The sequence below is a fragment of the Hippopotamus amphibius genome, chromosome 3, assembly GCF_030028045.1.
Source record: "Hippopotamus amphibius kiboko isolate mHipAmp2 chromosome 3, mHipAmp2.hap2, whole genome shotgun sequence".
Lineage (NCBI taxonomy): Eukaryota > Metazoa > Chordata > Mammalia > Artiodactyla > Hippopotamidae > Hippopotamus > Hippopotamus amphibius.
The window spans coordinates 111,813,301-111,839,305 of NC_080188.1; the positions used below are offsets into that span (position 1 = coordinate 111,813,301).

The 26,005-nt window shown below is 35.1% G+C and overlaps 1 protein-coding gene and 2 pseudogenes across 1 annotated transcript; 2 read left to right on the forward strand and 1 right to left on the reverse strand.

Annotated features, from left to right (window-relative positions):
• The first annotated feature begins 3,180 nt into the window (after positions 1-3,180).
• Positions 3,181-3,286, forward strand: LOC130850653 (small nucleolar RNA U3; annotated as a pseudogene).
• A 6,176-nt stretch (positions 3,287-9,462) lies between these two features.
• LOC130848679 (olfactory receptor 1030-like) lies at positions 9,463-10,397 on the forward strand (annotated as a pseudogene).
• A 13,330-nt stretch (positions 10,398-23,727) lies between these two features.
• Positions 23,728-24,675, reverse strand: LOC130849896 (olfactory receptor 5M10-like). The gene has a single exon (XM_057729142.1). It carries the CDS (start codon positions 24,673-24,675, stop codon positions 23,728-23,730), a length of 948 nt encoding a protein of 315 aa, XP_057585125.1.
• Positions 24,676-26,005: the final 1,330 nt, after the last annotated feature.

Sequence of the window (26,005 nt, forward strand, 5' to 3'; positions counted from 1 at the left end):
TGTGCTTGATTAGCTTTCAATGAGATCTAAAGTAAAGGAAATAGAAATGCATTTGTCTTTTGTTATTTTTCCACTACCTACATCATGTCATCGGATGCCTACTCCTCTCAAACTTGTAAATACATGCGGCATAAAGAAATAGTCCTGTAAGCATGCCATTGATGTTTGCAATATGTGAATTAATAATAAGCTCCTTTACATAAAGGCAATCATATTTACAAATGCTTTGCTGCAAGTCTTTTCATAGTGAAAAAGCCTTTATCTTTTCTGCAGATATCATTATCATACATTGGTCATATAAAATTCCTTTAAACATTATTTTCCTTTGAAATTATAACCTCTTGTTTTCAGTATAACTTTTGATGTGGTATCCAAAGCATCAGTCATTGAAACTAATGTGTTTTCACAGCTGAATGGACTTAAGCAAAGTGGGACTGATATGCAGCACAGATAGATTCTTATAGAACCAGAGTCTTTCTACCTGCTCCTCTAAACTCAAGATCATTTTCAAGCTGGTCCCTCACCCTGCAATGCATGTTCATTTTATCCACTCTTGTCTACCTTAGGTATCCCTCATATCACCAAATCTTACTTAACTTTCAAGACTCAGTTCAAGATATCCTGGGCTTTGTATATTACAGCCAATTATTGGGGGCAAAAATTGGTTCATGGGGTCATTGGTTCATAAAAGTAAATCAGTGTTTATGTATAAAAAAAAAGATTAGTATACTGTACATAAACTATACACACACAGACACACACACACACATCAGTGGTATTAAATAGTAAAGAGGGAGTGACTGAGTGGGGAGAATAATGTATTAAACTTCCTTGCCGGGGAGGAAACAATTAATGAAAATGATTGACAAACACATTTCCAAATTATAATAATTTTTTGGAACTCTACCTCATTTTAACCTCTGTAAAAATAAGGTAAATCTCTATAATAGGAATTCAAATTTTTCTTTAAAACATGTAAAACATCATATTGATAATAACCACATTACCTATATAACTATGACAGTATACAAGAAATCATAAAGTGCATCTCCAATTTTTGTGCATGATAAGGTGACCAAGATGGAAAAATCTACGTTTTCCTTCAGTAACATATAACCAGGTATGTCATTGTTTTACTGACTCTTATTAATAGCTACGGTGCCAGGGATAGACACTGGTCACTTTTGAAGGCACTTTGTGAATGGACCACTCCTGTTTTCTTGACCTTTTACACTACCTCGTTCTGCAGTTGAGAATTTTGGACTTACTGACCAGGGCGATAAAATAGAAGGTAAGTTATGTAAATCAATGGAATCATTATCATTTGGTTTTTCTTTTTTAAGTTCATAATATTGTAGTAATTGTCATAATAAGTCAACATTCTTTTGTCTCTGCGATTATATCTTCAATGCCTTTATTTATTAAATTATTTATTATTTATTCAATAATTAAACAAGACTCAAAATAATTAAAATCTCCATTCATTTTTTACTGTTGATAAATGAGGCAGTGTAAGCAATGAAACTTCCATTTCTTATAATTGAGTACTTTATGGTAATAATCTTCCTTTACAGGAAGAGCTCGCAATATCTTACATGATTGGGCAAGGAAGACTGAGAAAGAAGTGGACAGACATGGCTCTGGGAACAAACAAGCCTTGTACTCTTGACACTCACGCTCACCCTGAGGCTCTGTTATGTGCCCTTTGATGTACTTCTCTTTCCATTATGATACTATGCCACTATACATTTATAAATCCTTGTACTCAGAGAAGACTAGCAGCATGCAATGCAAGACATTTGCTAATTCATTAGAAGTGGTTTCAGGCCATAATTTTATTTTTATTGATGAAAATATTTATTTCTAGATTCCAAAATATATTTTAAGAATATGTAATCCTACCTGTGAAAAAACAGTGATTTCCCAATGACAGCAAGGATGTGAAGAATCTGAGGAGTTTATAACAGAATTGTCATAGAGGGACCATCTCCCTATGGTTCAATTATTTCTCAGAGAAAGCAATTTAGACTATAAACACCCACTACTGTTTTATTTTTTTAAGTCTTAAAATCATTGAGGATGGGACTTTTGGGCACTCCTCAATATCATCAGGGAATCAAATATCCTGAAATGATACAACAATGGGATTCATTATTTAACTTATGCCTTAATGTCTTGATATTTTGAGACTTGACTTAGGGGAAATATGAAGTTCTCCTGTTTTCATCATGTAAGATAGAATAGTGCATGACGTGAAGAATAAGTTGAGGAATTTGGAAAACCATTGGAAGATCTGTTAACTTTTTTTGAACTTGGACTACTTATTTCCTGATTCTGAGCCTTCTTCTTTATTTTTTAAATAGTTATAATAATAAATACATAGCAAAGCAAGTGTCAATATGAAGATCATATAAATGGGCTGATGATTTTTCCTTTGTCACTCTAGCCCTACTAGACCTATTATTTTTCTTCTCTACTTTATTTTTGTCCACCTGGAGTTTAATCCTTAGATTCTATCAATAGAGCTCCTTTGGTATCTAGTTTCAATCTGAGTTTGGCCAATGGGAGAAACCATGAGTATGGCAGAGGTGGGAAGGAGAGAAAAGTAGCTCAATTTCTTTTTTATTTTCCTCCCGTTTTACAATGAAGGTGTTAGAGTGACTGAATCCTTCCAAGGAAAACTGCTGAGGTGTGTGTTGGGAAGAAGATGGCCAGGGATGTTCTTCTTAGTTCCAGTTTCATTGGACTCCTGACAGTAGCCCTTGGGTTGGCCCCTTCAGGACTGGGATGGAAATTGCCTTCTGCACTCAGCCTCCAGGTGCTTCAGCTGCTTTGACTGATCCTTTAACATTGTCTGTGTTCGTTCTCTTTACAAAATTAAATTATCTTCATTAAATTCTCTTCAATAAACCATCTGAGTAGAATTTTGTTTTATATGTCATGTCTGTGACTTAGACCACAGTGGCAGACTATAGTTACTCAATAAATGTTGCAGTGGAAGAGATATTTCTGGCTCCACCATTGTTGGATGTTAGAAGGGTCATTGGATCATGAATTCATTGTAGGCTACACACAGGAGTCAGATACTAACACCACTACCATTTCTGCAGATAAAATTGGATTTGAAGCTGTGGCCTAGACATGCTCTTCTGCCCCTTTACACTGAATTGAAGTCACCCAAAGACTATACTTTCAGGGATCATTTCTATAGTTTGTGAATTGAAGTCACCCAGCCCAGCAGAGCAGTGAGAAAACTCTTGCTCCCTCCTTCCCTTTCCAGAGCTGTTACCAACCAGCATAACTGATTGAGATGGGACATGTATCAATCACACAGAGAAGAAGAGGATGCTTTGTATTAATAGCCATGCAGCTGCATGATCTTCATAAGCTCATCAATCTCCGTTCACCCTACCAGGTGAATATGTGGGAGTATACGGAGAGGAATGTAATGTGTCCTTCAAAATCTTTCCCTTCAAAGTCATTTAAAAACTTCAGACTTAATCCTTTTTAATCATAGATCCCCCCCCTTCATCTGTGTATGCATTCCAGAAATCTCTGTCATCCTCGATTTCCTCCACTCATTCCCACTCCCTCCTGTATTCAAATATCACCTCCTTGACTTTTCAATTTCCCAACACGAGGAAGAAGAAGGAGGAGAAGAATAAAAGGAGGAGGAGGAGAGGAAAGAAGAAGAGAAGAAAGAAATTCCCACAATTGAAAGGAAATTCCCAGTGCTGGTAAAAGAGGCTTTTAACTGCATTCATTATCTTTGTGCTTCTCTCTGATCTTTCTTGGCCTCTCATCTGCATGATTATTCTTTGCTCTGCTGCTGTCCATCAGGACAAGTGTATCTTCGGGTCATTACTCTCTCTTGGTTGCACAGCCTGCTAATTCCCCTGCTGACCCAGCAGCATCTTGGCTCTTGGGGGAATGACAGACCCCACTTAGGTCTGTGCTTTGTATTTATTGCTACCTGGCCTGGGAAGTCTGTTGTGTAGGACTCACCTTCACTGGTGCCATGTGTCCCAGTTAACAAATTGTAGCCATTTTCATATTCCTCTGTTAGGATGATGCTGGCAGTTTGGATATATGTCTACTGTTCATGTCCCATGGAGACTGAAGTAACTTTAAGAGCATTAATTCCAGTTCAAGTGTGAACTGCCTAAGTAAGTTGAGCCCAAAGTTCACTTTGCTTTGGCTGCCCAGCTAATTGACTCAGGGCCAAAGCCTCCAGCAAGGAGATTGGGAACCAGTCTCAGAGAGAGCTCCTGAGGCTTTGAATCATCTCTTGTTTTTTTTCTATTGATTATTAGTATTTCCATGCCCAAAGGCATAACTTAGGACTCAACTTTTTCCTGTCATAATCTGCATTTTTTTTATGTCAAGCATGAATGGTGAGCAGAGTGTAGGGGAGGAAGAGTGGCTTAAATATATGGAAGATATAATACTATTTTATAATTTTCATTATTCATAATAGTATTATCATGACCCTGGTCAGAAATACTAAATTTGACTCTGATTTCAAATACTAATGTAAATAAGAGGTAAAGATGAAATATTACATGTTAATAGTTATCAGGAATCATAAACTAAACATATCTTTGTATAAATGATCCATGCTAATGTCTACTTGAACTAATTTTATTTAGACTGTTTCAATAAGATCCTAGTCTAAAAATTGATTCAAGGTAACTTGCATTTTAATTCATGAGATGAAATGACCTTAATTAACCAGTAAAAATGAGGTAAAGTATTATTTACATAAAAGGCCACTGATTCATAGGCCTTTGTCTGGCATCACTGTTTAGTTATTTGATAATTCTTTACTAAACATTAACTGTGCACCCAAAATGTATACAGAGCAATACTCGTGATATCAAATGTAATTGACATTAATTTTGTCCTTAGAACCTATTGTCCCTAAAAGAAATAGAAAATTTATGGAAGGAGAAATGTATCACAAGAGAGACAGAGAAAATGATTATGAGCATTCAGAAGAGGGAACCTATTTCAGCTGAGGATCAGATAAGCAGAGACCTTTTACTATAAAAAATGGAATAGCTTTTATCTGCCAGAGAACTATTCCCAATATCAACATTGGTACTATGTGTTTTTGCATTTACTAAAAGACATTATGTGCATCTAATGATTAACCCATAAATTAAGATCCCATTAATTAAGATATGACTTTTCTAAACACCTCCAGAGGGAGTTCCAATGATGTCCCCTAGGTGATTTCTTAATGAATGCTTCAGGGACAAATCTCCCAAAGTTAGCCATTCAGGTATAAAACCTCCTATTTGGCGACCTTCAGGGAGGCTGAGAAATCACTTTCCCTTCACAGGTAAGTCTGACAGTTTTGAAAATCAAGAACTCTTAAGAAATACTGTTTGACATTTTATCTTTGGAGCCTAAAATGGAATTAGTAGTGAGTATGAGAATTGCCATATGGAGACGTAACAGTAGATATACAGACCCCAGACACTTTCTGCCAAAGACAGCAGGTAACTTGTGATGCATTAGGAGGTCAGGCAGAATTTGCAACCATCTTTGACCTCAGTTACACATCCATTTCACAAAACAGCTAAGATTTAGAGTATATGTGGAGTCTTAGCCAATTCTTGGAACTCAAAAAGTTCATAATTGTACGTCCCTTATAACTTGTTTTCTTTCTCCAAGCTTAGAGCCTTAGAATTTGGTGCAAGAAAATGTACTCCCCATTCCTATGACTTTGATGATTATTCATGTGTAATTTTTAAGAAAAAAGTTTAAAGGAATTTTGGGTAAATGAAAGTAAGTTTATAGGTGAGAAAGAACAAAATAGATGTGAACACATTTCCTTCTTCATTTGAAAGGGCTTGTCTTAGGTTTTTTCAGTTTAGTTTTGCATTGAAATATGACAGCTTTGGTGTATCTACAATGATCCCAACAGGTTTACACTGCTTTATTCAAGAGGAATACACTTTTCTCTACTCTTTTTATGTCCCTTCTCAACACTGCTATGGATTTTATTGAACTTTCAACTGAATCATTCCATTTGGTCAGCGTTCTTAGATAACATTGCATAGGGCTTATGGTATTTGGCTTTCTTCCCTTTACATTGTACATAGATCTTTAATTCATTCCTATACTAAGCATAAGTGTAGGTCTTTTCAATAGTTCCATTATTTGATATACTACTAACTGTAAAATAGATAGCCAGTGGGAAGTTGCTGTATAACAAAGGGAGATTAACTCGATGATGGGTGATGCCTTAGAGGGCTGGGACAGGGAGGGTGGGTGGGAGTCACAGGAGGAAGGGGATATGGGGATATGTGTATAAATACAGCTGATTGACTTTGGTGTACCTCATAAGCTGGTATAAGAGTGTAAAGCAATTATATTCCAATAAAGAGCTTAATAAAAAATATTTCTATTATTTGAACTGTAATGATTTTATACATAGAACTATTATCTTTTGGGGAATATTCTTATTCCTTCCATTTTCTCATTCACCTTCCTCTTGAAATTAAGAAAAGGATTTCAACAATTTTCAGTGTAGCCACCTGGTGGAGACCCATGGCATCATGGGCTATGCTATGTAAGGGGGGGCTGAAAAATTCTCGGACACCATTCAACACAAACAGTCTGCATTATCATTTTTACAACTCTGATTACTTTACTGAGAATGATAACAGTGAGTTCTACTTCTCCACTCCCTCACTTGGGCTCATAACTTGCAAAATAACTAACTAATTCCACTTTTACAAGGGGTGTTTCTCCATGTGAATCCCAGAAATTAAGTCCTGAACTGCATGGAATAAATAATAGAATGGTGTGATCCTTGATAAGAAGGTTTTCTTCCTTCCTCTTCTATTTGTTGGGTGCAAGAAAACTTAAGACAAAATCATGGAAACTTTCAGAAAAATATTTTCTTTTCGAGCTTCCTTAAACGAACAGACTGTTATGAGGACTGAAGTCAGAGGCTGGGGTTTTCCTTCATCAAATCTAATAGAAAAAGCAAAAAGTTCATGTACCATTGGTGACAGCAATTTCTATAATTAGGGGGAATTTGTGGCAATACCTTAGAATCCACTGAAATAGGAAGGTGTAAGTTATCAGAGGGTAAAACTATGTGATAAAAACTCTTTTGTTTAGTTCAAACATATCACTTCAGTGGTTTCATTCAGTGCTTCAACCCTGGCTGTGCGTTAAAATCAGATGGAAAGCTTGTTAAAAAATACACCAATATGTGTATCCGCCTCAGTTGAGCTTGCAGAAAGCTCAAGGATCAGTGCTTTTAGAAATGCCACACCTGATTCCAATGTGAAGCCAGAGCTGATAACCCCTGATATGAGTATTGGATTTGTGAAAATATGATTTTAATAAAGTAATAGAGTTGTGTTTTAAAAATTGTGATTTTCTATGTCTTCCTGGACTTGCAAAATTTGCTGAGGTGATTAAAGATAGCTTGTTTTTTCAGTCAACTTCCACCTGTTTCTAACAGTCCAACCTGCAAATTTTAACTGTCAATTATTGAGGTTTTAAATCAGGTACAATTATCATTAGATTGTGCTTTATTGTAAAAGCACTGCTTAACTGTTCTCCCTTTAGAGTTTTTGTAGCAACTCAATCTCCATTGGTAACATCAGGGAAGTAAGAATTCTACATACCATGGAAAATCAGCTGATGTGAATGGCAAAGAAACCTCACTGGTTCATCCATTTATTCAACAAATGGATAGTGCTTTTTGACTCTGATTCAGGCATTTGCCCAAATTAAGGGGATATGGCACAAATAAAGTCCATATGCCTATGCAGCTAATGTTCTAAGGGTGGGAGGGACAGACAATAAAAATATGAAACTAAAAATTATTCACATAAATAATAATTTCAGAAGTGATATATGATATGAGAAAAAAATCATAATTCATGATTAAAGAGCTATTTGGAATGGAGTCACTTAGACAAGAAGCCAGGCACGCTTTCCAGAGATGTCATGAGATGAGAGAGCTAAATGAAGTGATGAAATGAATCACTTAAAGATCTGAGGGAAGAACATTCTAGGCAGAGGGAACAGAATATGCAAAGGCCCTGAGGTAGGAACACACTCGCTTATCGTGTTTAAGGCACAGCAAGACGTTCAACGTGGCAGGAAAAAGGACTGAAGAGAAAGTGGGGGAAGAGTTTGGAGAAGTGGATGGGAAGACATCACACAAGTCCTTATAGACTCTGGTAAGAAGTTTAGGTTTTAGCCCAAGTGTGATGGAAATTCTTGGACAACTTTACCATATCACTAATGTGATGTAGTTTGTATTTATAAAAGATAGTGTCTTGTGTTGGAGGATAGGAGATTTCAAGTGTGGGAGAAGGAAAATAGGGATGTAACTTAGGCAAGAGATAATTTTGTCTTAGACTGGACTGATAGCAGAGAAAATGCTGAGAAGCTATTTTAAGATTCAATAAGTATAACGTATATGGGGAAAAATCTGAGAAAGGGTATATGTTTATGTATAACTGAATCATTTTGCCATACACCTGAAATTAACACAACACTGTAAATCAACTATACTCCAACAAAAATAAAAATTTAAAAAAAGAATGAGATCTTAGAGACACTTGTGAATAAAAATGAAGGCAGAATTCAAAAAATAAATAAAATATTCAATAGATAATGTGTTAAAGGGAGACCAAACAAGAATTTTAGATAGTTGAGACATAAGGTGCAAATCAAAGGTATGAGATTAATTGAAATGTGAATCTAAAATATAATATATATATATATATATATATCTCAAATAAATTGAGATTTTGTGAGATAAAAAGAGATGAGTGAGATCATAGCAGGTATTAGGAAAAGAAATAACCCAGACTATCAATTGTTGATTTGGAGCAAAGGAAATGGGATGGATAGAACATCAAAGGACTGGGAGAAGTTTATTGCTGCTGGAGAGTAAGAAATAAGGAAAAAATTGAATCTGAATAAATATAAAACAGGCTCTCAAGAAGAGTATGCAACTCCAATTATGGAAGGTTTGCCTTTACTGACAATAATAGAACCAATCTACAGAAAGCTAGCCATTCCCTCCATTCCCTGGTCAAGCATCTATGTCATGATCAGACAATGGCAGTAGGTTAGTTTAAGCATCAGGTGTTCCACAGCCTAATGAGGGAAACGAAAGAGCTACATCAGATTCCTTGCATGCTAGTTGAGTTAAGGTGGGAGTTGCAAAGCAGCAAGCGCAGATGGTGCATGAACTTCAAAATATGCTCATCAAATATACTGTCCAGTTTAATCAGCACCACTGACCACCTGAGGAATCTATTGAAACTCCTCTCTGAGGGAAATAATAGCCTAGTTAAACCTCTCTTTTCAAAACCAGTTTGTTTTAGTTCTGATTAATTTTGCCTATTCTTGAACTGCATACAACTTATTTCTTTTTATATATGAAACAATATTCTTCTCTTATTAGAGAATATAAAAATGAAGATATTTCCCCAGGGCAATGGCACTGAGGTGACTGAGTTTACTCTGCTGGGACTTACCAGTCAGTAAGAGCTGCAGCCCTTTTTTTTTTGCGGTTTTTCTCCTGATGTATCTCATCACCTTGACCGGGAACTTTGGGATGATTTTATTAATCAGATTCACTCCCCAGCTGCAAACCCCCATGTACTTTTTCCACACCCATTTAGCATGTGTAGATATTTTTTATTCTATGAACGTCGCTCCTCAGATGCTTGTTAACTTCTTATCGGAGAAGAAAACCATTTCCTATGCGGGGTGCCTGGCCCAATGTTTTGTTTTTGTGACTCTGCTCCTTACTGAGTATGACATGCTTGGAGCCATGGCCTATGACAGGTACATGGCGATCTGCAATCCCCTGCATTACAACAGCAGGATGTCCAGGCCACTTTGCATCTGCCGAGTCACTTTCCCCTACCTCTGGGGTTCTATGGTGGGCACAGTGCAGGTAATATTGACCTCTCGCTTGTCATTTTGTGGACCCAACATCATCAACCATTTCTACTGTGCTGACCCACCCCTCTTCATGCTGACCTGCTCTGACACTCACATAAAGCAAACTGCCCTGTTTGTGTCTGCAGGGATTAAGCTCACAGGCTCCCTACTCATCATCCTCATCTATGTTTTCATTTTCACCACCATTATGAGGATCCGTTCCAGTGAAGGGCAGCCCAAAGCCTTCTCTGCCTGTGGTTATGTTCTATGGGTCCCTGTTTTGTATGTATCTGAGACCAGCAAATGAGCAATCTGTTGAACAGGGGAAAATTGTGTCAGTGTTCTGTATTTTTGTGAATCCCATGCTGAATCCATTTATCTACAGCCTGAGGAACAAGGATGTGAAACAGGCTTTAAGAAGAATATTTACAAGAAATCTTGGTACAATGGAGAAAAGTTCTATTTTGAGTTTCCCAATAAAAAAAAAGTCTCAAAAACTATCCAAAAGTATAACTTCTTAGTTCTGTCAATATTGAAATGTGATTCTCTGGAATAGCAATAATATTATATATGTATATATGCCAAGCTTGGGATCAAGTGAGAGTCTAATGGAAACTGAGAATGGAAGCATTGTTTGGAAATGACGATTTACAGAAAACACAACAACAGAAGTCAGATGTTTGTGATTAAGCAAGCTGAAGTTTTTAGTCTCACTCAAGAACTCATCTCCACTTGATTAACATGCATTTCTACTTTTTCTTCCTAGGTCACCAATATTGAGCATCACTGAGCTACTCTTACCAGCAAAGGGATGTGCATTATAGTGTATTTCATTAGTAAGAAACTGATCTACTTCCCTATGATATATCACATATATTCCTTTAATGAAAACTATCTTGTCAAAAAAAATCTCATTTCTCTAATTGTCAATGTTTGTTCTGAATAAACCTTTGGTGAATTTTTGTGTCTACATCTTTTGAATGTAAAACTGTATATGTTTTATTATTTCAACCAAAAAACCTGATATTTTACATTTTAATAATCAAATGATTTGTTTCATTAGCTCCCTTGAATCAAAACAGACACCTTTATTAATGGGAGATATCCTTTTCTAACTTAGAATTTTCACTTCTTATATGAGATTTATATCATTATGTCCCCACAATATAAACAATTATTTGTGCCATAATTTTACATATTACCTATTACCTTTCAGTTCTTGTCTAGCCACAATTTAAAAATAACATCTATTCTAATATGTATGAAAATTTGGTTTTAGTGTTTTGAAACTAAATTGTAGTATAAGCATATTCCAGACAACCTGATACTCTTTGGATTTGATCTTTGTTTAAAAGCATAATATAACTTAACATTGATATGACATATATAGTTCACCACTTCCTTTTAATATTTAGGGAGGTTCTTTTTTTCCACCTTTAGGAAAACCTTTATGCATATAAGTTACTAATTCTGATCAGTTTTTACATTAAGATAGATTTCCACAGTTTCATTCTTAGTTGTCTTGATATATCTTTCTTTTTTGGGTGTAGTCATGTATGAAATCAACACCAACAAATGAGACCCTAGTTTTCCCACATCCTTAATAACACTGGGAGTATCATTTCATTGTGTGAATATAGTAGATATAAATGCAACATAGAAAACATTCACATATCAGATACAATTTATTGGAACTCCGCTTTTATTTATTTCACTTTTTCTCAATTTTATAGCCTAGTACCATAGCTACTATGATAGTGATATTTAATCTCAAGAAGGAAAAATCCTTTGCTTGGAGGAATTTTCTCTTGAGAAGTAAACTTCTGAATGAAAGAAAAAAATTGGTTCCAGATTAAAATATTGTAAATAGAGATATTGACACTCACTAGCCCTCATCACTCACTCCTAATAAACATAAAAGGACAGCTTTGTTTACCCCTGAAGATCTCAACCTATTCAGAAGCACAATATTTTTTTTTTCTCTGTCTTTGACTTAATTAGGGCATGTTAATTTTTTTAAGAACTTTTATTGAAATACAGTTAACATACAATAAACTGCATATATTTAGAGCGTACAATTTGGTATCCCAATCTCCCAATTCATTCCCCCCTCCAACCCTCCCCGCTTTCCCCACTTGGTGTCCATATGTTTGTTCTCTACATCTGGGTCTCTATTTCTGCCATGCAAACAGGTTGATTTGTACCATTTTTCTATAGTCTGCATATATGTGTTAATATACAGTATTTGTTTTGCTCTTTCTGACTCAACTTCACTCTGTATGACAGTCTCTAGGTCCATCCATGTCTCTAAAAATGTCCCAGTTTCATTGATTTTTACAGCTGAGTAATATTCCATTGTAGGTATGTACAACATCTTTTTTATCCATTCATCTGTTGATGGACATTTAGGTTGCTTCCATGTCCTGATTATTGTAAAGAGTGCTGCAATGAACATTGGAGTGCATGTGTCTTTCTGAATTATGATGTTCTCTGGGTATATGCCCAGCAGTGGGATTGCTGGGTCATATGGTAGTTCTATTTTTTAGTTTTGAAAGAAACCTCCATACTGTTCTCTATAGTGGCTGTATCAATTTACATTCCCACCAACAGTGCAAGAGCATTCCTTTTTCTCCACACCCTCTCCAGCATTTACTGTTTGTAGATTGTCTGATGATTCCCATTCTGACCGGTGTGAGGTGATACCTCATTGTCGTTTTGATTTTCATTTCTCTAATAATTAGTGATATTGAGCAGCTTTTCATGTGCCTCTTGGCCATCTGTATGTTGTTTTTGGAGAAATGCCTATTTAGGTCTTCTGCCCATTTTGTGATTGGGATGCTTGTTTTTTGTTATTGAGCTGAATGAACTGTTTATATATTTTGGAGATTAGTCCTTTGTCTGTTGATTCATTTGCAAATATTTTCTCCCATTCTGAGGGTTGTCTTTTCATCTTGCTTATAGTTTCCTTTGCTGTGCAGAAGCTTTGAAGTTTCATTAGGTCCCACTTACTTATTTTTGTTTTTATTTCCATTACTTGAGGGGGTGGATCAAAAAAGATCTTGCTGTTATTTACATCAAAGAGTGTTCTTCCTATATTTTCCTCTAGCAGTTTTATAGTGTCTGGCCTTACATTTAGGTCTTTTATCTATCTTGAGTTTATTTTTTTGTATGGTGTTAGGGAGTGTTCTAATCTCATTCTTTTACATGTAGCTGTCCAATTTTCCCAGCACCACTTATTGAAGAGGCTACCTTTTCTTCATTGTATATCCTTGGCTTCTTTGTCATAGACTAGCTGACCGGAGTTTATCTCTGGGCTTTCTATCCTGTTCCATTGATATATATTTCTGCTTTTGTGCCAGTACCATACGGTCTTGATCACTGTAGCCTTGTAGTATAGCCTGAAGTCAGGAAGCCTGATTCCCCCAACTCCATCTTTCCTTCTCAAGATTGTTTTGGCTATTCGGGGTCTTTTGCATTCCCATACAAATCGTAAGATTTCTTGCTCTAGTTCTGTGAAAAATGCCATTAGTAATTTGATCGGGATTGCATTCAATCTGTAAATTGCTTTGGGTAAGATAGTCATTTTCACAATGTTGATTTTTCCAATCCAAGAACATGGTATGTCCCTCCATCCGTTTGTATCGTCTTTGATTTCTTTCATTAGTGTCTTACAGTTTTCTGAGTACAGGTCTTTTCCCTCCTTGCTTAGGTTTATTCCTAGGTATTTGATTCTTTTTGTTGCAATGGTGAATGAGATTGTTTCCTCAATTTCTCTTTCTGATCTTTCATTGTTAGTGTATGGAAATACAAGAGATTTCTGTGTGTTAATTTTGTATCCTGCAACTTTACCAAATTCATGGCTTAGCTCAAGTAGTTTTCTGGAGGCATCTTTAGGATTTTCTATGTATAGTATCATGTCATCTGCAAACAGTGACAGTTTTATTTCTTCTTTTCCAATTTGGATTCCTTTTATTTCTTTTTCTTCTCTGATTGCTGTGGCAAGGACTTCCAAAACTATGTTGAAGAGTAGTGACAAGAGTGGACATCCTTGTCTTGTTCCTGATCTTAGAGGGAATGCTTCCAGTTTTTCATCATTGAGAATGATGTTTGCTGTGGGTTTGTATATGGCCTTTATTATGTTGAGGTAGGTTCCCTCTATACCCACCTTCTGGAGAGTTTTTATCATAAATGGGTGTCGAATTTTGTCAAAAGCTTTTTCTGCATCTATGGGGACGATCAGGTAGTTTTTATTCTTCAATTTATTAATATGGTGTATCACATTGATTGACTTGAATATATTGAAGAATCCTTGCAATCCAGGGATAAACCCCACTTGATCATGGTGGATGATCCTTTTAATGTGTTGTTGGATTCTGTTGTCTAGTATTTTGTTGAGGATTTTTGCATCTAAATTCATTAGTGATATTGGTGTGTAGTTTTCTTTTTTGTAGTATCTTTGTGTGGTTTTGGTATCAGGGTGATGGTGGCCTCATAAAATGAGTTTGGGAGTGTTCCTTCCACTTCAATGTTTTGGAAGAGCTTGAGAAGGATGGGTGTTAGATCTTCTCTAAATATTTGATAAAATTCACATGTGAATCCGTCTGGTCCTGGACTTTTGTTTGTTGGGAGATTTTTTAATCACAGTTTCAATTTTATTACTTGTGATTGGTCTGTTCATATTTTCTATGTCTTCCTGATTCAGTCTTGGAAGGTTATACCTTTCTCAGAATCTGTCCATTTCATCCAGGTTGTCCGTTTTATTGGCATATAGTTTCTTGTAGTAGTCTCTTATGGTGCTTTTTATTTCTGTGGTGGCTGTTGTAATTTTTCCTGTTTCCTTTCTAATTTTATTCACTTGAGTCATCTCCCTCTTTTTCTTGATGAGTCTTGCTAGAGGTTTATCAATTTTATTTATCTTCTCAAAGAACCAGCTTTTAGTTTTATTGATTTCTGCTATTGTTTTCTTTGTTTCCATTTCATTTATTTCTGCTCTGATCTTTATGATTTCCCTCCATCTACTAACTTTGGGTTTTGTTTGCTCTTCTTTCTTTAGTTTCTTTAGGTGTTAGGTTAGATTGTTTATTTGGGATTTTTCTTGTTTCTTGAGGTAGGATTGTATCGCTATAAACTTCCCTCTTAGAACTGCCCTTGCTGAATCCCATAGGTTTTAGATCATAGTGTTTTCACTGCCATTTGTCTCTAGATATTTTTGGATTTCCTCTTTGATTTCTTCAGTGATCTGTTGGTTATTTAGTAGTGTATTGTTTAGCCTCCATGTGTTTATGTTTTTTACAGTTTTTTTCCTGTAATTGATTTCTAATTTCATAGTGTTGTGGTTGGAAAAGATGCTTGATATGATTTCAATTTTCTTGAATTTACCAAAGCTTGATTTATGACACAAAATATGATCTATCCTGGAGAATGTTCCATATGCACTTGAGAAGAATGTGTAATCTGCTGTTTTTGGATGTAATGTCCTATAGATATCTATTAAATCCAGCTGATTTATTGTGTCATTTAAAGCTTGTGTTTCCTTATTAATTTTCTGTGTGGGTGATCTGTCCATTGGTGTCAGTGGGGTGTTAAAATCCCCCACTATGATTGTGTTACTGTCAATTTCCTCTTTCATAATTGTTAGCATTTGCCTTATATATTGAGGTGCTCCTATATTGGGTGCACATTTATTTATAAATGTTATCTCTTCTTCTTGGATTCATCTCTTGATCTTTTTGTAGTGTCCTTTCTTGTCTCTTGTAACATTTTTTATTTTAAAGTCTATTTTATCTGATATGAGTATTGCTACTCCATCTTTTTTTTGATTTCCATTTGCATGGAATATCTTTTTCCATCCCCTCACTTTCAGTCTGTATGTGTACCTAGGTCTGAAGTGAGTCTATTGGAGATAGCACATATATGTTTTTTTTTTTTTTTTTTTTTATATTCATTCAGCCAGTCTGGGTCTTTTGTTTGGTGCATTTAGTCCATTTACATTCAAGGTCATTATCGAGATGTATGTTCTAATTATCATTTTCTTAATTGTTTAGTTTATGTTTTTGTAGGTCATTTTCTTCTCTTATGTTTCCCGCCTAGAGAAGTTCCTTTAGCATTTGTTGTAGGGCTGGTTTTGTGGCGCTGAATTCTCTTAGCTGTTGCTTGTCTATAAAGCTTTTGATTTCTCTGTTGAATCTGAATGAGACCCTTGCTGGGTAGACTATTCTTGGTTGTATGTTCTTCTCTTTCATCACTTGAATTATATCATGCCAATTCCTTCTGGTTTGCAGAGTTTCTGCTGAGAAATCAGCTGTTAACCTTATGGGAGTTTCCTTGTTTGTTATTTGTCATTTTTCCCTTGTTGCTTTTAATAACTTTTCTCTGTCTTTAATTTTGGTGAATTTGACTAGCAAGACAATTTTTTTCTTGGTGTGTTTCTCCTTGGGTTTATCCTGCCTGGGACTCTCTGTGCTTCCTGCACTTGGGTAGGTATTTGCTTTCTCATGTTAGGGAAGTTTTTAACTATAATCTCTTCCAATATTCTCTTGGGTCCTTTTTCTCTCTCTTCTCCTTCTGGGACCCCTATAATGTGAATGTTGGTGTGTTTAACATTGTCCCAGAGGTCTCTTAGGCTGTTTTCAGTTCTTTTCATTCTTTTATCTTTATTCTTTTCTGCATCAGTGATTATCTCCATTCTGTCTTCCAGGTCACTTACTCACCCTTCTGCCTCAGTTAACCTGTTATTGGTTCTTTCTAGTGTATTTTTCATTTCAGTTATTGTGTTGCATAGCTCTGTCTGTTTGTTCTTTAATTCTTCCAGGTAAACTTTTTGATCTTTGCATCCAGTCTTTTTTTCAAAGTTCTGGATCATCTTCACTATCATTATTCTGAATTCTTTTTCTGGAAGGGTGCCTATCTCCTCTTCATTTAGTTGTTTTTCTGGGGTGTTAGGTTGTCCCTTCATCTGGTACAAAGTCCTCTGCTTTTTCATTTTCTCTATCTTTCTGTGGCTGTAGTTTTCAGTTCCACAGAAGGAAATACTGCTAATACTACTTGACACTGCTGTCTGCCATCTTGTGGAAGAAGCTAACTAGGAGGCTCATGTGTGCTTCCTGATGGGAGGGACTGATAGTGGGTAGGGCTGGGTGGGCAAAGCTTTAAGACTTTAATCGGATTTGGTGAAATCAGTAACACTTTAATCTGCTTGTCTGCCAATGTGTGGGGCTGTGTTCCCACCTTGTTTGATATTTGGCCTGAGGCTACCTAGCAGTGGAGCTTACAGGCTCTTTAGTGAAGCTAATGGCAGACTCTGGGAGGGCTCATGCCAATGAGCACTTCCCAGAACCCCTGCCTCCAGTTCCCCTGTCTCTTCAGTGAGACACAGCCACTCCCCACCTCTGCCAGCAACCCTCCAACACCAGCAGGTAGGTCTAGTTCAGTCTCCTATGGGGTCACTGCTCCTTCTCCCTGGGTCCTGGTGAGCACACTTTTTTGTGTGCCCTCCAAGAGTGGAGTCTCTGTTTCCCCCATTCCTGTGGGGGTCCTGCAATCAAATCCCGCTGGCTTTCAAAGTCTGATTCTCTGGGCATTCCTTCCCCCATTGCTGGACTCCCAGGTTGGGAAGCCTGATGTGGGGCTCAGAACCCTCACTTTAGTGGGTGGACTTCTGCAGTATAACTGTTCTCCAGTTTGTGAGTCACCCACTCAGCATTTATGGGATATGATTGTAATGTGTTTGTGCCCCTCCTACCATCTCATTGTGGCTTATCCTTTGTCTCTGGATGTGAGGTGTCTTTTTTAGTGAGTTCCAGTGTCTTTCTGTCGATGATTGTTCAGCAGTTAGTTGTATTTCCGGTGCTCTTGCAAGAAGGAGTGAGCTCATGTCCTCCTACTCTGCCATCTTGATCCGTCTCTAGGGCTTTCCTGTGCCAGTTTCCTGGTACAGCTCTCCTTCCTTCTTCTCTCTCCAGGTCACGGATTCAGATCCTTGAAGATGTCATGTGCACAGATGTTCCCCAGCTGCGCCTCGGAGCAGAGCAAAGAGACACAGCCATCCTTGTCCCGGTCCAGCAGCTACAGTTTCAGCTACAGCTCCAGCCTCATCCAATCAGAAGCACAATTTTTTTAAAAAGAAAAATAATAAGTGCTTGAATTAGAAGGACCCTGGATAACCATCCAGTTCAACACTTTTAGAGAATAGGTTTTAAATCTTTCCTTTTTTTTTTTTTTTTTTTGCTGTGCTTTCTTTAGTTGCGGTGAGTGGGGGCTACTCTTCATTGTGCTGCGCATGCTCCTCATTGCCATGGCTTCTCTTGTAGTGAAGCACGGGCTCTAGGTGTGTGAGCTTCAATAGTTGCAGCACACGGGCTCAATAGTTGTGGCTCACGGGCTTAGTAGCTCCACGGCATGGGGGGTCTTTCTGGAGCAGGGATCGAACCCATGTTGCCTGCATTGGCAGGCAGTTTCTTAACCACTGCACCACCTAGGAAGCGCCCCTGCTTTTTTTTACTTTCATTTCCTAAACTAACATTCATAAATAAAGATCCTTTAATTTTGTATCTTGGGATCTAGATGAGTTTGGAAACATGCATTTTTTTTTTTTTTTTTTTGCTTATCCAATCAATAATTGTTTCTCATGGAAAATTGGTGCATAGATATGAAGAACAAATTTTAATTTTCCTTAAGCCTAGTATTTTACAGTTATCATAATGTATATATTGATGTACCCTTATTTTTTCATTAAAAATAACTATATAAAATGATTTGGCCTTTTCTTAATTGGGAACTTCTTTATTTTAATGTCTGTATAACATTCTAATGAAAAATCTGTTAGGTGATAGTCAAACTCCCCCTTATGATCACAGCCAGCGCACCCTTCCAGGGGTTCTGGTTGTATACATTGAGCCTCTCTCCTGTCTGGCATCTGCCTGTGCCTCACACTGTGTTGAGTGCAGGTAGCCCTCACTTTGCACAATTCTGTGGTCACTGAGATCCAACCAAAGCAAGGACACATTTCCAAATTCTGTGGTTTCAGTTACATGAGATCATGCAAAGTGGGGGCTGCCTGTGTTAATACATCATTTGTTTCCTTTTTCTCAACTATAAAACAAACATTACAATGAAAATCTTCACCTAATTTTCTCATTATGCCTCAGCATATGCTTAAAATTGGACTGATTGAAAGTATACATTTTTAAGACTGTTGAAAACATAATATTAAATGAATTTCTAGAAAAAATGGTGTATTATCATTTTTCCTGGCATCAATATTTGAAAGTGCCAGTTTTTTTTAACTCTTTTAAATACAGATATACAAAACAGTATCAATTCATATTTTTGATCACCAATAATTTTACTCATTAATTTTAACATTTGTTAATTTTTATCAATTTTCTGTTCATAGCCTTCAACTTGTCTTTGTTCATATGATTTCTATAAAATTACCATATTTTAGCATTATTTCCACTTTTTCTTATTTGCAACAAAATCTTTTGTCATTTTGTTGGGTGCTGATTAATTTTAAATTATTTTATGATCAAACTCAAGTGACTTTTCTATTGTGAACTTCTACCACTGCTATTAAGCTGAGAGATATTTTTTTCTCATTGTTCAAATATTTAATATTGATTTTAATTCTGATCAATACAATTTCTCAGTGATTAAATGACTGAGTTAAGGGTACATGTGTGAATGTCAATTCTTTTGGGAGACAGTGGTTGGCAAAAGGAAAATCCACTTAGAAATAAGATTCTGTATATATATATATATATCTTTTTTAAACCTAATTACCATTCACTATATATATATATATATATATATATATACACACACATATATATATGCATATATATACATATATTTTTTTAACTTTAATGTTTTGTTAAACTTCATTTTATTGAAGTATAGTTGATTTAAAATGTTGTGCTAGTATCAGGTGTACAGCAAAGTGATCCAGTTATAAATGTATATTTAGATATCTTTGTTGCAAAAATATGTTGCATTATAAACATGGGAATGGTGCAAAAATAAATATTCATATAAAAGTGTTAATAAATAAGCAGCATTAATGTCCCAAGCTTACATGCTTTTCTCCTCATTTATAGGCTACCAGCTCTTCTCTACCTTTCTGGCAAAAACAAACAAAACCCAAAACCAAAAAATTTAACTCGTCTGTAATCTTTCATCCCAAAGAAGTCCTCTCTACAGCTTCCATTCCATACATCTTCCCTTTGGATCAAGGGACCAAACTATATTGGTACTATTAATGCTAAAATTTTTTTGCATATTTTTCAAATATTAATAGTGAATACCTATTGTATGTATAGCTATATTTGATTGATTTTTATGTATACATATGCATATAGTTCATAAATCAAACCATCATATGCATAATTTCTAGGTTATAAATATCAGAGAACTAAAAACATCTGATGTGTATTCTCCTGTGATCAATTTGAAAGGGAAAAGTAAAGAATATGGAATTTCTCTACTAGAAATTAAAACAATGTATATCTACATAAATTCCAAAAATTTAACATAAAATATATATGTAGATTGGTCTAAGAAGAAATAAAAATGGATTGATTCAGTATACAATGAAGATAACATCAAAAATTCGTGGGGAAATAAAGCATTGCTCAATAAATAGCAGGAGGAACTGGGTTAAAATGTAAGAAAAAAGTTATACATAATATTACAACATAACGAAATTGTATCTAGCATATTCAAGACATTCTTATAAAATATGATTATGAAAATTAATAACATACTATAGATGCTTGTTTATTTAATTTTAAGATGGGCAAAAGCTACTAAACAAAAAAATGATAAAATATTCCCAAAAATGTAAATATTCTTCATGTTAATAATCATCACAAATAACATAAACAACAATCATTAAATTTAATGTGTATCCTTTATTTATTTGTTAAATATATATTTGAATTCTTCTGTCCCAATTAGAATTTCAGCTGAGACAGAGACACAATCTTAAATATTAATTTGCAAAATTAAAAAAGGTACAGTGAATGAATGTAACAGAACAGAAACAAACTCACAGATACAAAGAGCAAACTAGTGGCTACCACTGGGGAAAGGGAGGTGGGGGAAGAAGCAAAATAGGGATATGAGATTTAGAGGCACAAATTGCTATGTATAAAATAAATAAGCTACAAGAATATAATGTATAGCACAAGGAATATAGTAAACATTTTATGATAACTTAAATGGAGTAAAATCTATAAAATTATGGATTCACTATGTTGTACACCTGAAACTAATATAATATTGTAAATAATTATACTTTAATTTAAAAAAAGAAAAAATAAAAGTACAGTGAAATGGTTTCTTTCAAACATTATTAGTCATAATTGTGCATGGCTGATGCCTTATAAAATTTACCCATAGAAATATTTACCCATAGAAAAATTTAGCAATTAATGCCTTTAAAAATGTTCAAAGTATTAAAGTCAGCATTTCCACATTTAGAAATCTATCCTAAAGGAGCAATTAGAGGGATATGTATATAGAGATATGAGTTGATGGTAAAAATAATAGGATCAATATGGTGGAATAATGGTTTGCGAGATAACCTAAATGGAAAAAAATACATCCAATGCAGAAAGAAGCTCTCTTTTAATAGGAGATACAAGTAAACTGTACTTTTATTCCAAAATTTAAATTAGATTTTATTCCAAAATTAAAAAATCTTTCAGCATTTTCCCCTTTGCTTTTCTGTAATTGATATGTAATATTTTTGTAATTAAGTTCAAGTGATTTGATATTTTGTATTATACTACATGAAAAACAATGTTCACTGAAAAATTTAGTCTGTATGAAAATACAAACATTATACTATTAAGTGAAAATCAACGTTCAAACTTGTATATGGCATATTATTCCAACTTTGTTTTATGAATTATAAAAATATGTTTGCATATCTATTTAAAAAATAACAAAATATATACAATAGTATACAATACATACTATTCAGCCATGAAAAAGAATGAAATAATGCCATTTGCAACAACATGGATGCAACTAGAGATTATCATACTAAATGAAATAAATCAGAAAGAGAAAGACAAAATCCATACTATATCACCTATATGTGGAATTTAAAATATAGAACAAATGAAACTATCTACAAAACAGAAGCAACTCAAAGATGAAGAGAACAGACTTGTGGTTGCTGGGAGGTGGGGGGTGGTGGGGGAGGGATTGGCGGGGAGCTTGGGTTTAGTAGATGCAAGCTATTACATTTCGAATGGTTAAACAAAAAGGTCCTATTGTATAGCACAGGGAATTATATCCAATCTCCTGGGATAAACCATAATAGAAAAGAATATAAAAAACAATGCATAAGCATGTATAACTGAGTCATTTTAGTGTGCAGCAGAAATTAACACAATGTAGCAAATCAACTATACTTCTATTAAAAAATACATAAGGAAGTTGTCCTTTGGTTTAGAACATATCACTGGTAAATGTTACTTCCTCACATCTGTCTGTTTTTTTTTATGTATTTATAGTTGAACACATTTGATAGAATCAGTGTTATTCAATCAACTGAGACTTAAGAATGGAGCCCAATTTTCTAAAATTGTAGGTCACCTGGGTGATTTTCTAGAAAATAATTTGCAAACATCACAGTAAAATAGCAGTTGATTTCACATGAACATTTAGTATTGTGGTCTTAGTTAAAATCAGAGTGTACAATATTAGATTACAAACATAAGGAAATTTAAAGAAAGTTTAATATATGTTTCAATACACAACCATCTAGTTGATTGCTAAAGCATGTATTGATACAATTGGATGAATTATGTATCTGTTTATATATGCTTCTATACTACTGATTTTCTCAGTAGAAATTTTGAAAACTACTAGAACAGACTTATTTAGACAATAATGTATCACAGACAGTTTTACGAACCAAAGTAAACACTGGGTTTTCTCTTCCAGAAAGATATGTGTACATCTATTCATTTGTATACTGTTTCAGGGCTTTCTTTCTTTCTTTCTTTCTTTCTTTCTTTCTTTCTTTCTTTCTTTCTTTCTTTTTTGATTTGCAGAACCAATTGAAAGAATTTATTAACTCTTAATGGTTTAGACCTGTCAGAGCTACTACATGAGAAATACATTAGAATGTCATTATACATTATTGATGACTGAATTGAGTCCATATCCCTGGAAACTCATAAACAGATGTTGATGGTTTATTTTCCATATTGAAAAGCATAATCAGTATTTCAAAATGAACAAAAAGTTTCTCAGGATATCTACGATGTGGGTTGGGGGAAAACTTACAGAAGGTTTTAACATGTGGGTGATACATACATCTAAAATTTCCCCAAGGTGGTTCCAGAGATAATTCAGGCACCAGAGCCACTGCTCTATATCACACATTTGAAGAAGAAAGTATTTCATAATTAAAAAAAAAATTGAAGTGCAAAACTAGTCACCCTATTTTGAACCTCACTGTAGTTCTATAGACAATAAAGAAGGATTTTTAGTTTTCCCATAAGAGTAAGTTAATTACAATATTTACTCCCAAGTCAGTAAAACCATTAAAGTATTATATAGAATTATAAAATACTGCCCAAATTATTTTCAGCAGATCTCTGCTAACGAACATACTTTTTCATTTCAATATTAAAGTTTTATGAAATAATTTGTCTTGAAGTTACTAATTTTGAGGAAAGTTTATGGAGACAAATTAAAACTATAAAGTGTCAGGTTTTCTATTGAAGGGAGTCACTATGTTATTACAGACACTTTTAATTACAAATGAACAGATGTTTAAATTGTAAGTCTATAAAAAAAAGTTCCAGTAATCATTTGTTGCAAGGCTTGGATCACATGCTTATTCCGTAAACTGTAGATCAACGGGTTCAGCATTGGGCTCAAAAAAGTATAAAAGACTGCAATTATTTTGGACTCCTCTACAGACTTCTCAGATGGAGGCCTTAAATACATGCAGAACAGGGTTCCATAAAATATAGTGACTATGGTCAGGTGGGAACCACAGGTAGAAAAGGCTTTGTGCCTGCCTTCTGCAGAGTGGATCCTCAAGATGCATGCAATGATGAACAGGTAGGACAGGAAGATGATGAAGAGAGAGCTCAAGAGAGTAAAGCCAGCAACTACAAACATTGCCATCTTTTTGACATAAGTGTCAGAGCAGGCCAACATTATAAGAGGAGGATCAGCACAGTAGAAATGATTGATCTCAAGGGAGCCACAGAAGGACAAGTGGAAAGTCAGCAGTGTCTGAGAGAGTCCATTGAGGAAGCCATAAGTGTAAGGGACTGTGACTAGAGAGATGCAGATGTTCTTGGACATCCTGGCGCTGTAATGTAGAGGGCTGCAGATGGCGACATAGCGATCCAAGGCCATTGAAGCAAGGATGTAAAATTCAGTGATGACCAGGGCAATGAAGAGAAGACACTGTGTGAAGCAGCCAGCATAGGAGATGGTCTTCTGGTCTGAGAGGAAGTTGTACAGCATGTTCGGAGTAACGTTGGAGGAATAGCAAATGTCTACAAAGGAGAGGTGGCTGAGGAAGAAATACATGGGAGTGTGGAGGTGGGAATTGGTCCTGATCAGCATGATCATGCCCAGATTCCCCACCAGTGTGATCAGGTAGATCACCAGAAAGACCCCAAACAGGATCTTCTGCAGCACTGAGTCAGCTGTGAGTCCCAGGAGAATGAATTCCTTCACTACAGTATGGTTTGGGGAAGACATTTTCTCATTCCCTGAAGACTGAAAGTGACAAAGAAAGTGAGGAGTTTTGTCTGATACAGACTCTACATTTATTCCATGCATTTTATATTTACTCATTGATCTATTTAACTGTGGAGAAATTCCTATTCTTTTTTCAACAAATATGTCAGGATTTCTACATAAATATTTTATCCTGTATCTCTGTGTTATCCCTCTCTCTATATATATATCCCAAGCTCTCTCTTTCTCTCACTTGTATACATACATATATCATTAATCAAAGATTATTATGCAACTCTATTATATATTAGTAAATATATTATAATCTAATAATATTACATATTATATACATGTAAGCATTTATACTTGTCTTTTTGGGGAACTACACATTTGATATTTTTTTCAAATTTTGTGGCAAAAATAAAAAGCCAAACAAATGCAAATCAGGTATGAAAATCAACAAGTCATTTGCAACATTCAAATGGACAAATGAAAGAAGCTGTCTTTGTAGCGTCCCAGCAACTCTGATAGCCTATTGTTTCAGATATAAAACAGAAAATAAATGTTCCATACAGCATTTTCACCTGAAACTCATGGTTGTCTGACTTAATTTCATTTAGAGGACATTGAATTAGTGAAATTTATCTCAACACATGGCTAAGAAGGTACAAAATGAAGAATTTTTCTTTCTGTTTTATAAATTCAGGCACTCATTTATTCATTTACACTGAAAGGATTAATTTTTTTTTCACTGTTCTTGGTTCTGGTGTTACAGCAGTGAACAAATTCCCTAACCTCATAGAGTATATACTGTAGGAGAAGAAACAGATATTAAACATATAGATAAACATATATTGCATAATGTCAGTTAGAAGCAAGTACTATGAAGAAAAATGAAAATGGGATGCTTCTAAATTCAATTTTTACACATGATGAATACTAATTTCCACACAAAGAACAAAACATATTTAGTGAACAACTGTATCAAATGACCTACCTGTAAGACTGGAATTACTGTATTTTGAAAAAATAATGCGGGAAGATTTATAATGTAATATTTCTTAAGGATAGTCCCTATAGTATTTTAAAGATAATTCTAAAAACCAATTAAAATTGTCTTTGTTTTTCAAAAGCATAATGTTAATTTGATGCTTTGGGAACTAGATTCTCCTTTGAGGCCAATATCCCTACATAACATCTATATACATGCTTGTTACTGTGTGTGAAGTCTTTAGCATAGACAGAGACATTAGCCATCACTTTTAGTACCATGGAAGGAAGAAAATATGAGTAGACAAGATTAGCACTTACATTACAGTAAGGAAGAAAGATTCTAATCAAAAAGTGTCAG

Bases quoted from the DNA above. Each gene is read 5' to 3' on its own strand.
- LOC130849896 (XM_057729142.1), bottom strand. From the start codon at position 24,675: ATGTCTTCCCCAAACCATACTGTAGTGAAGGAATTCATTCTCCTGGGA.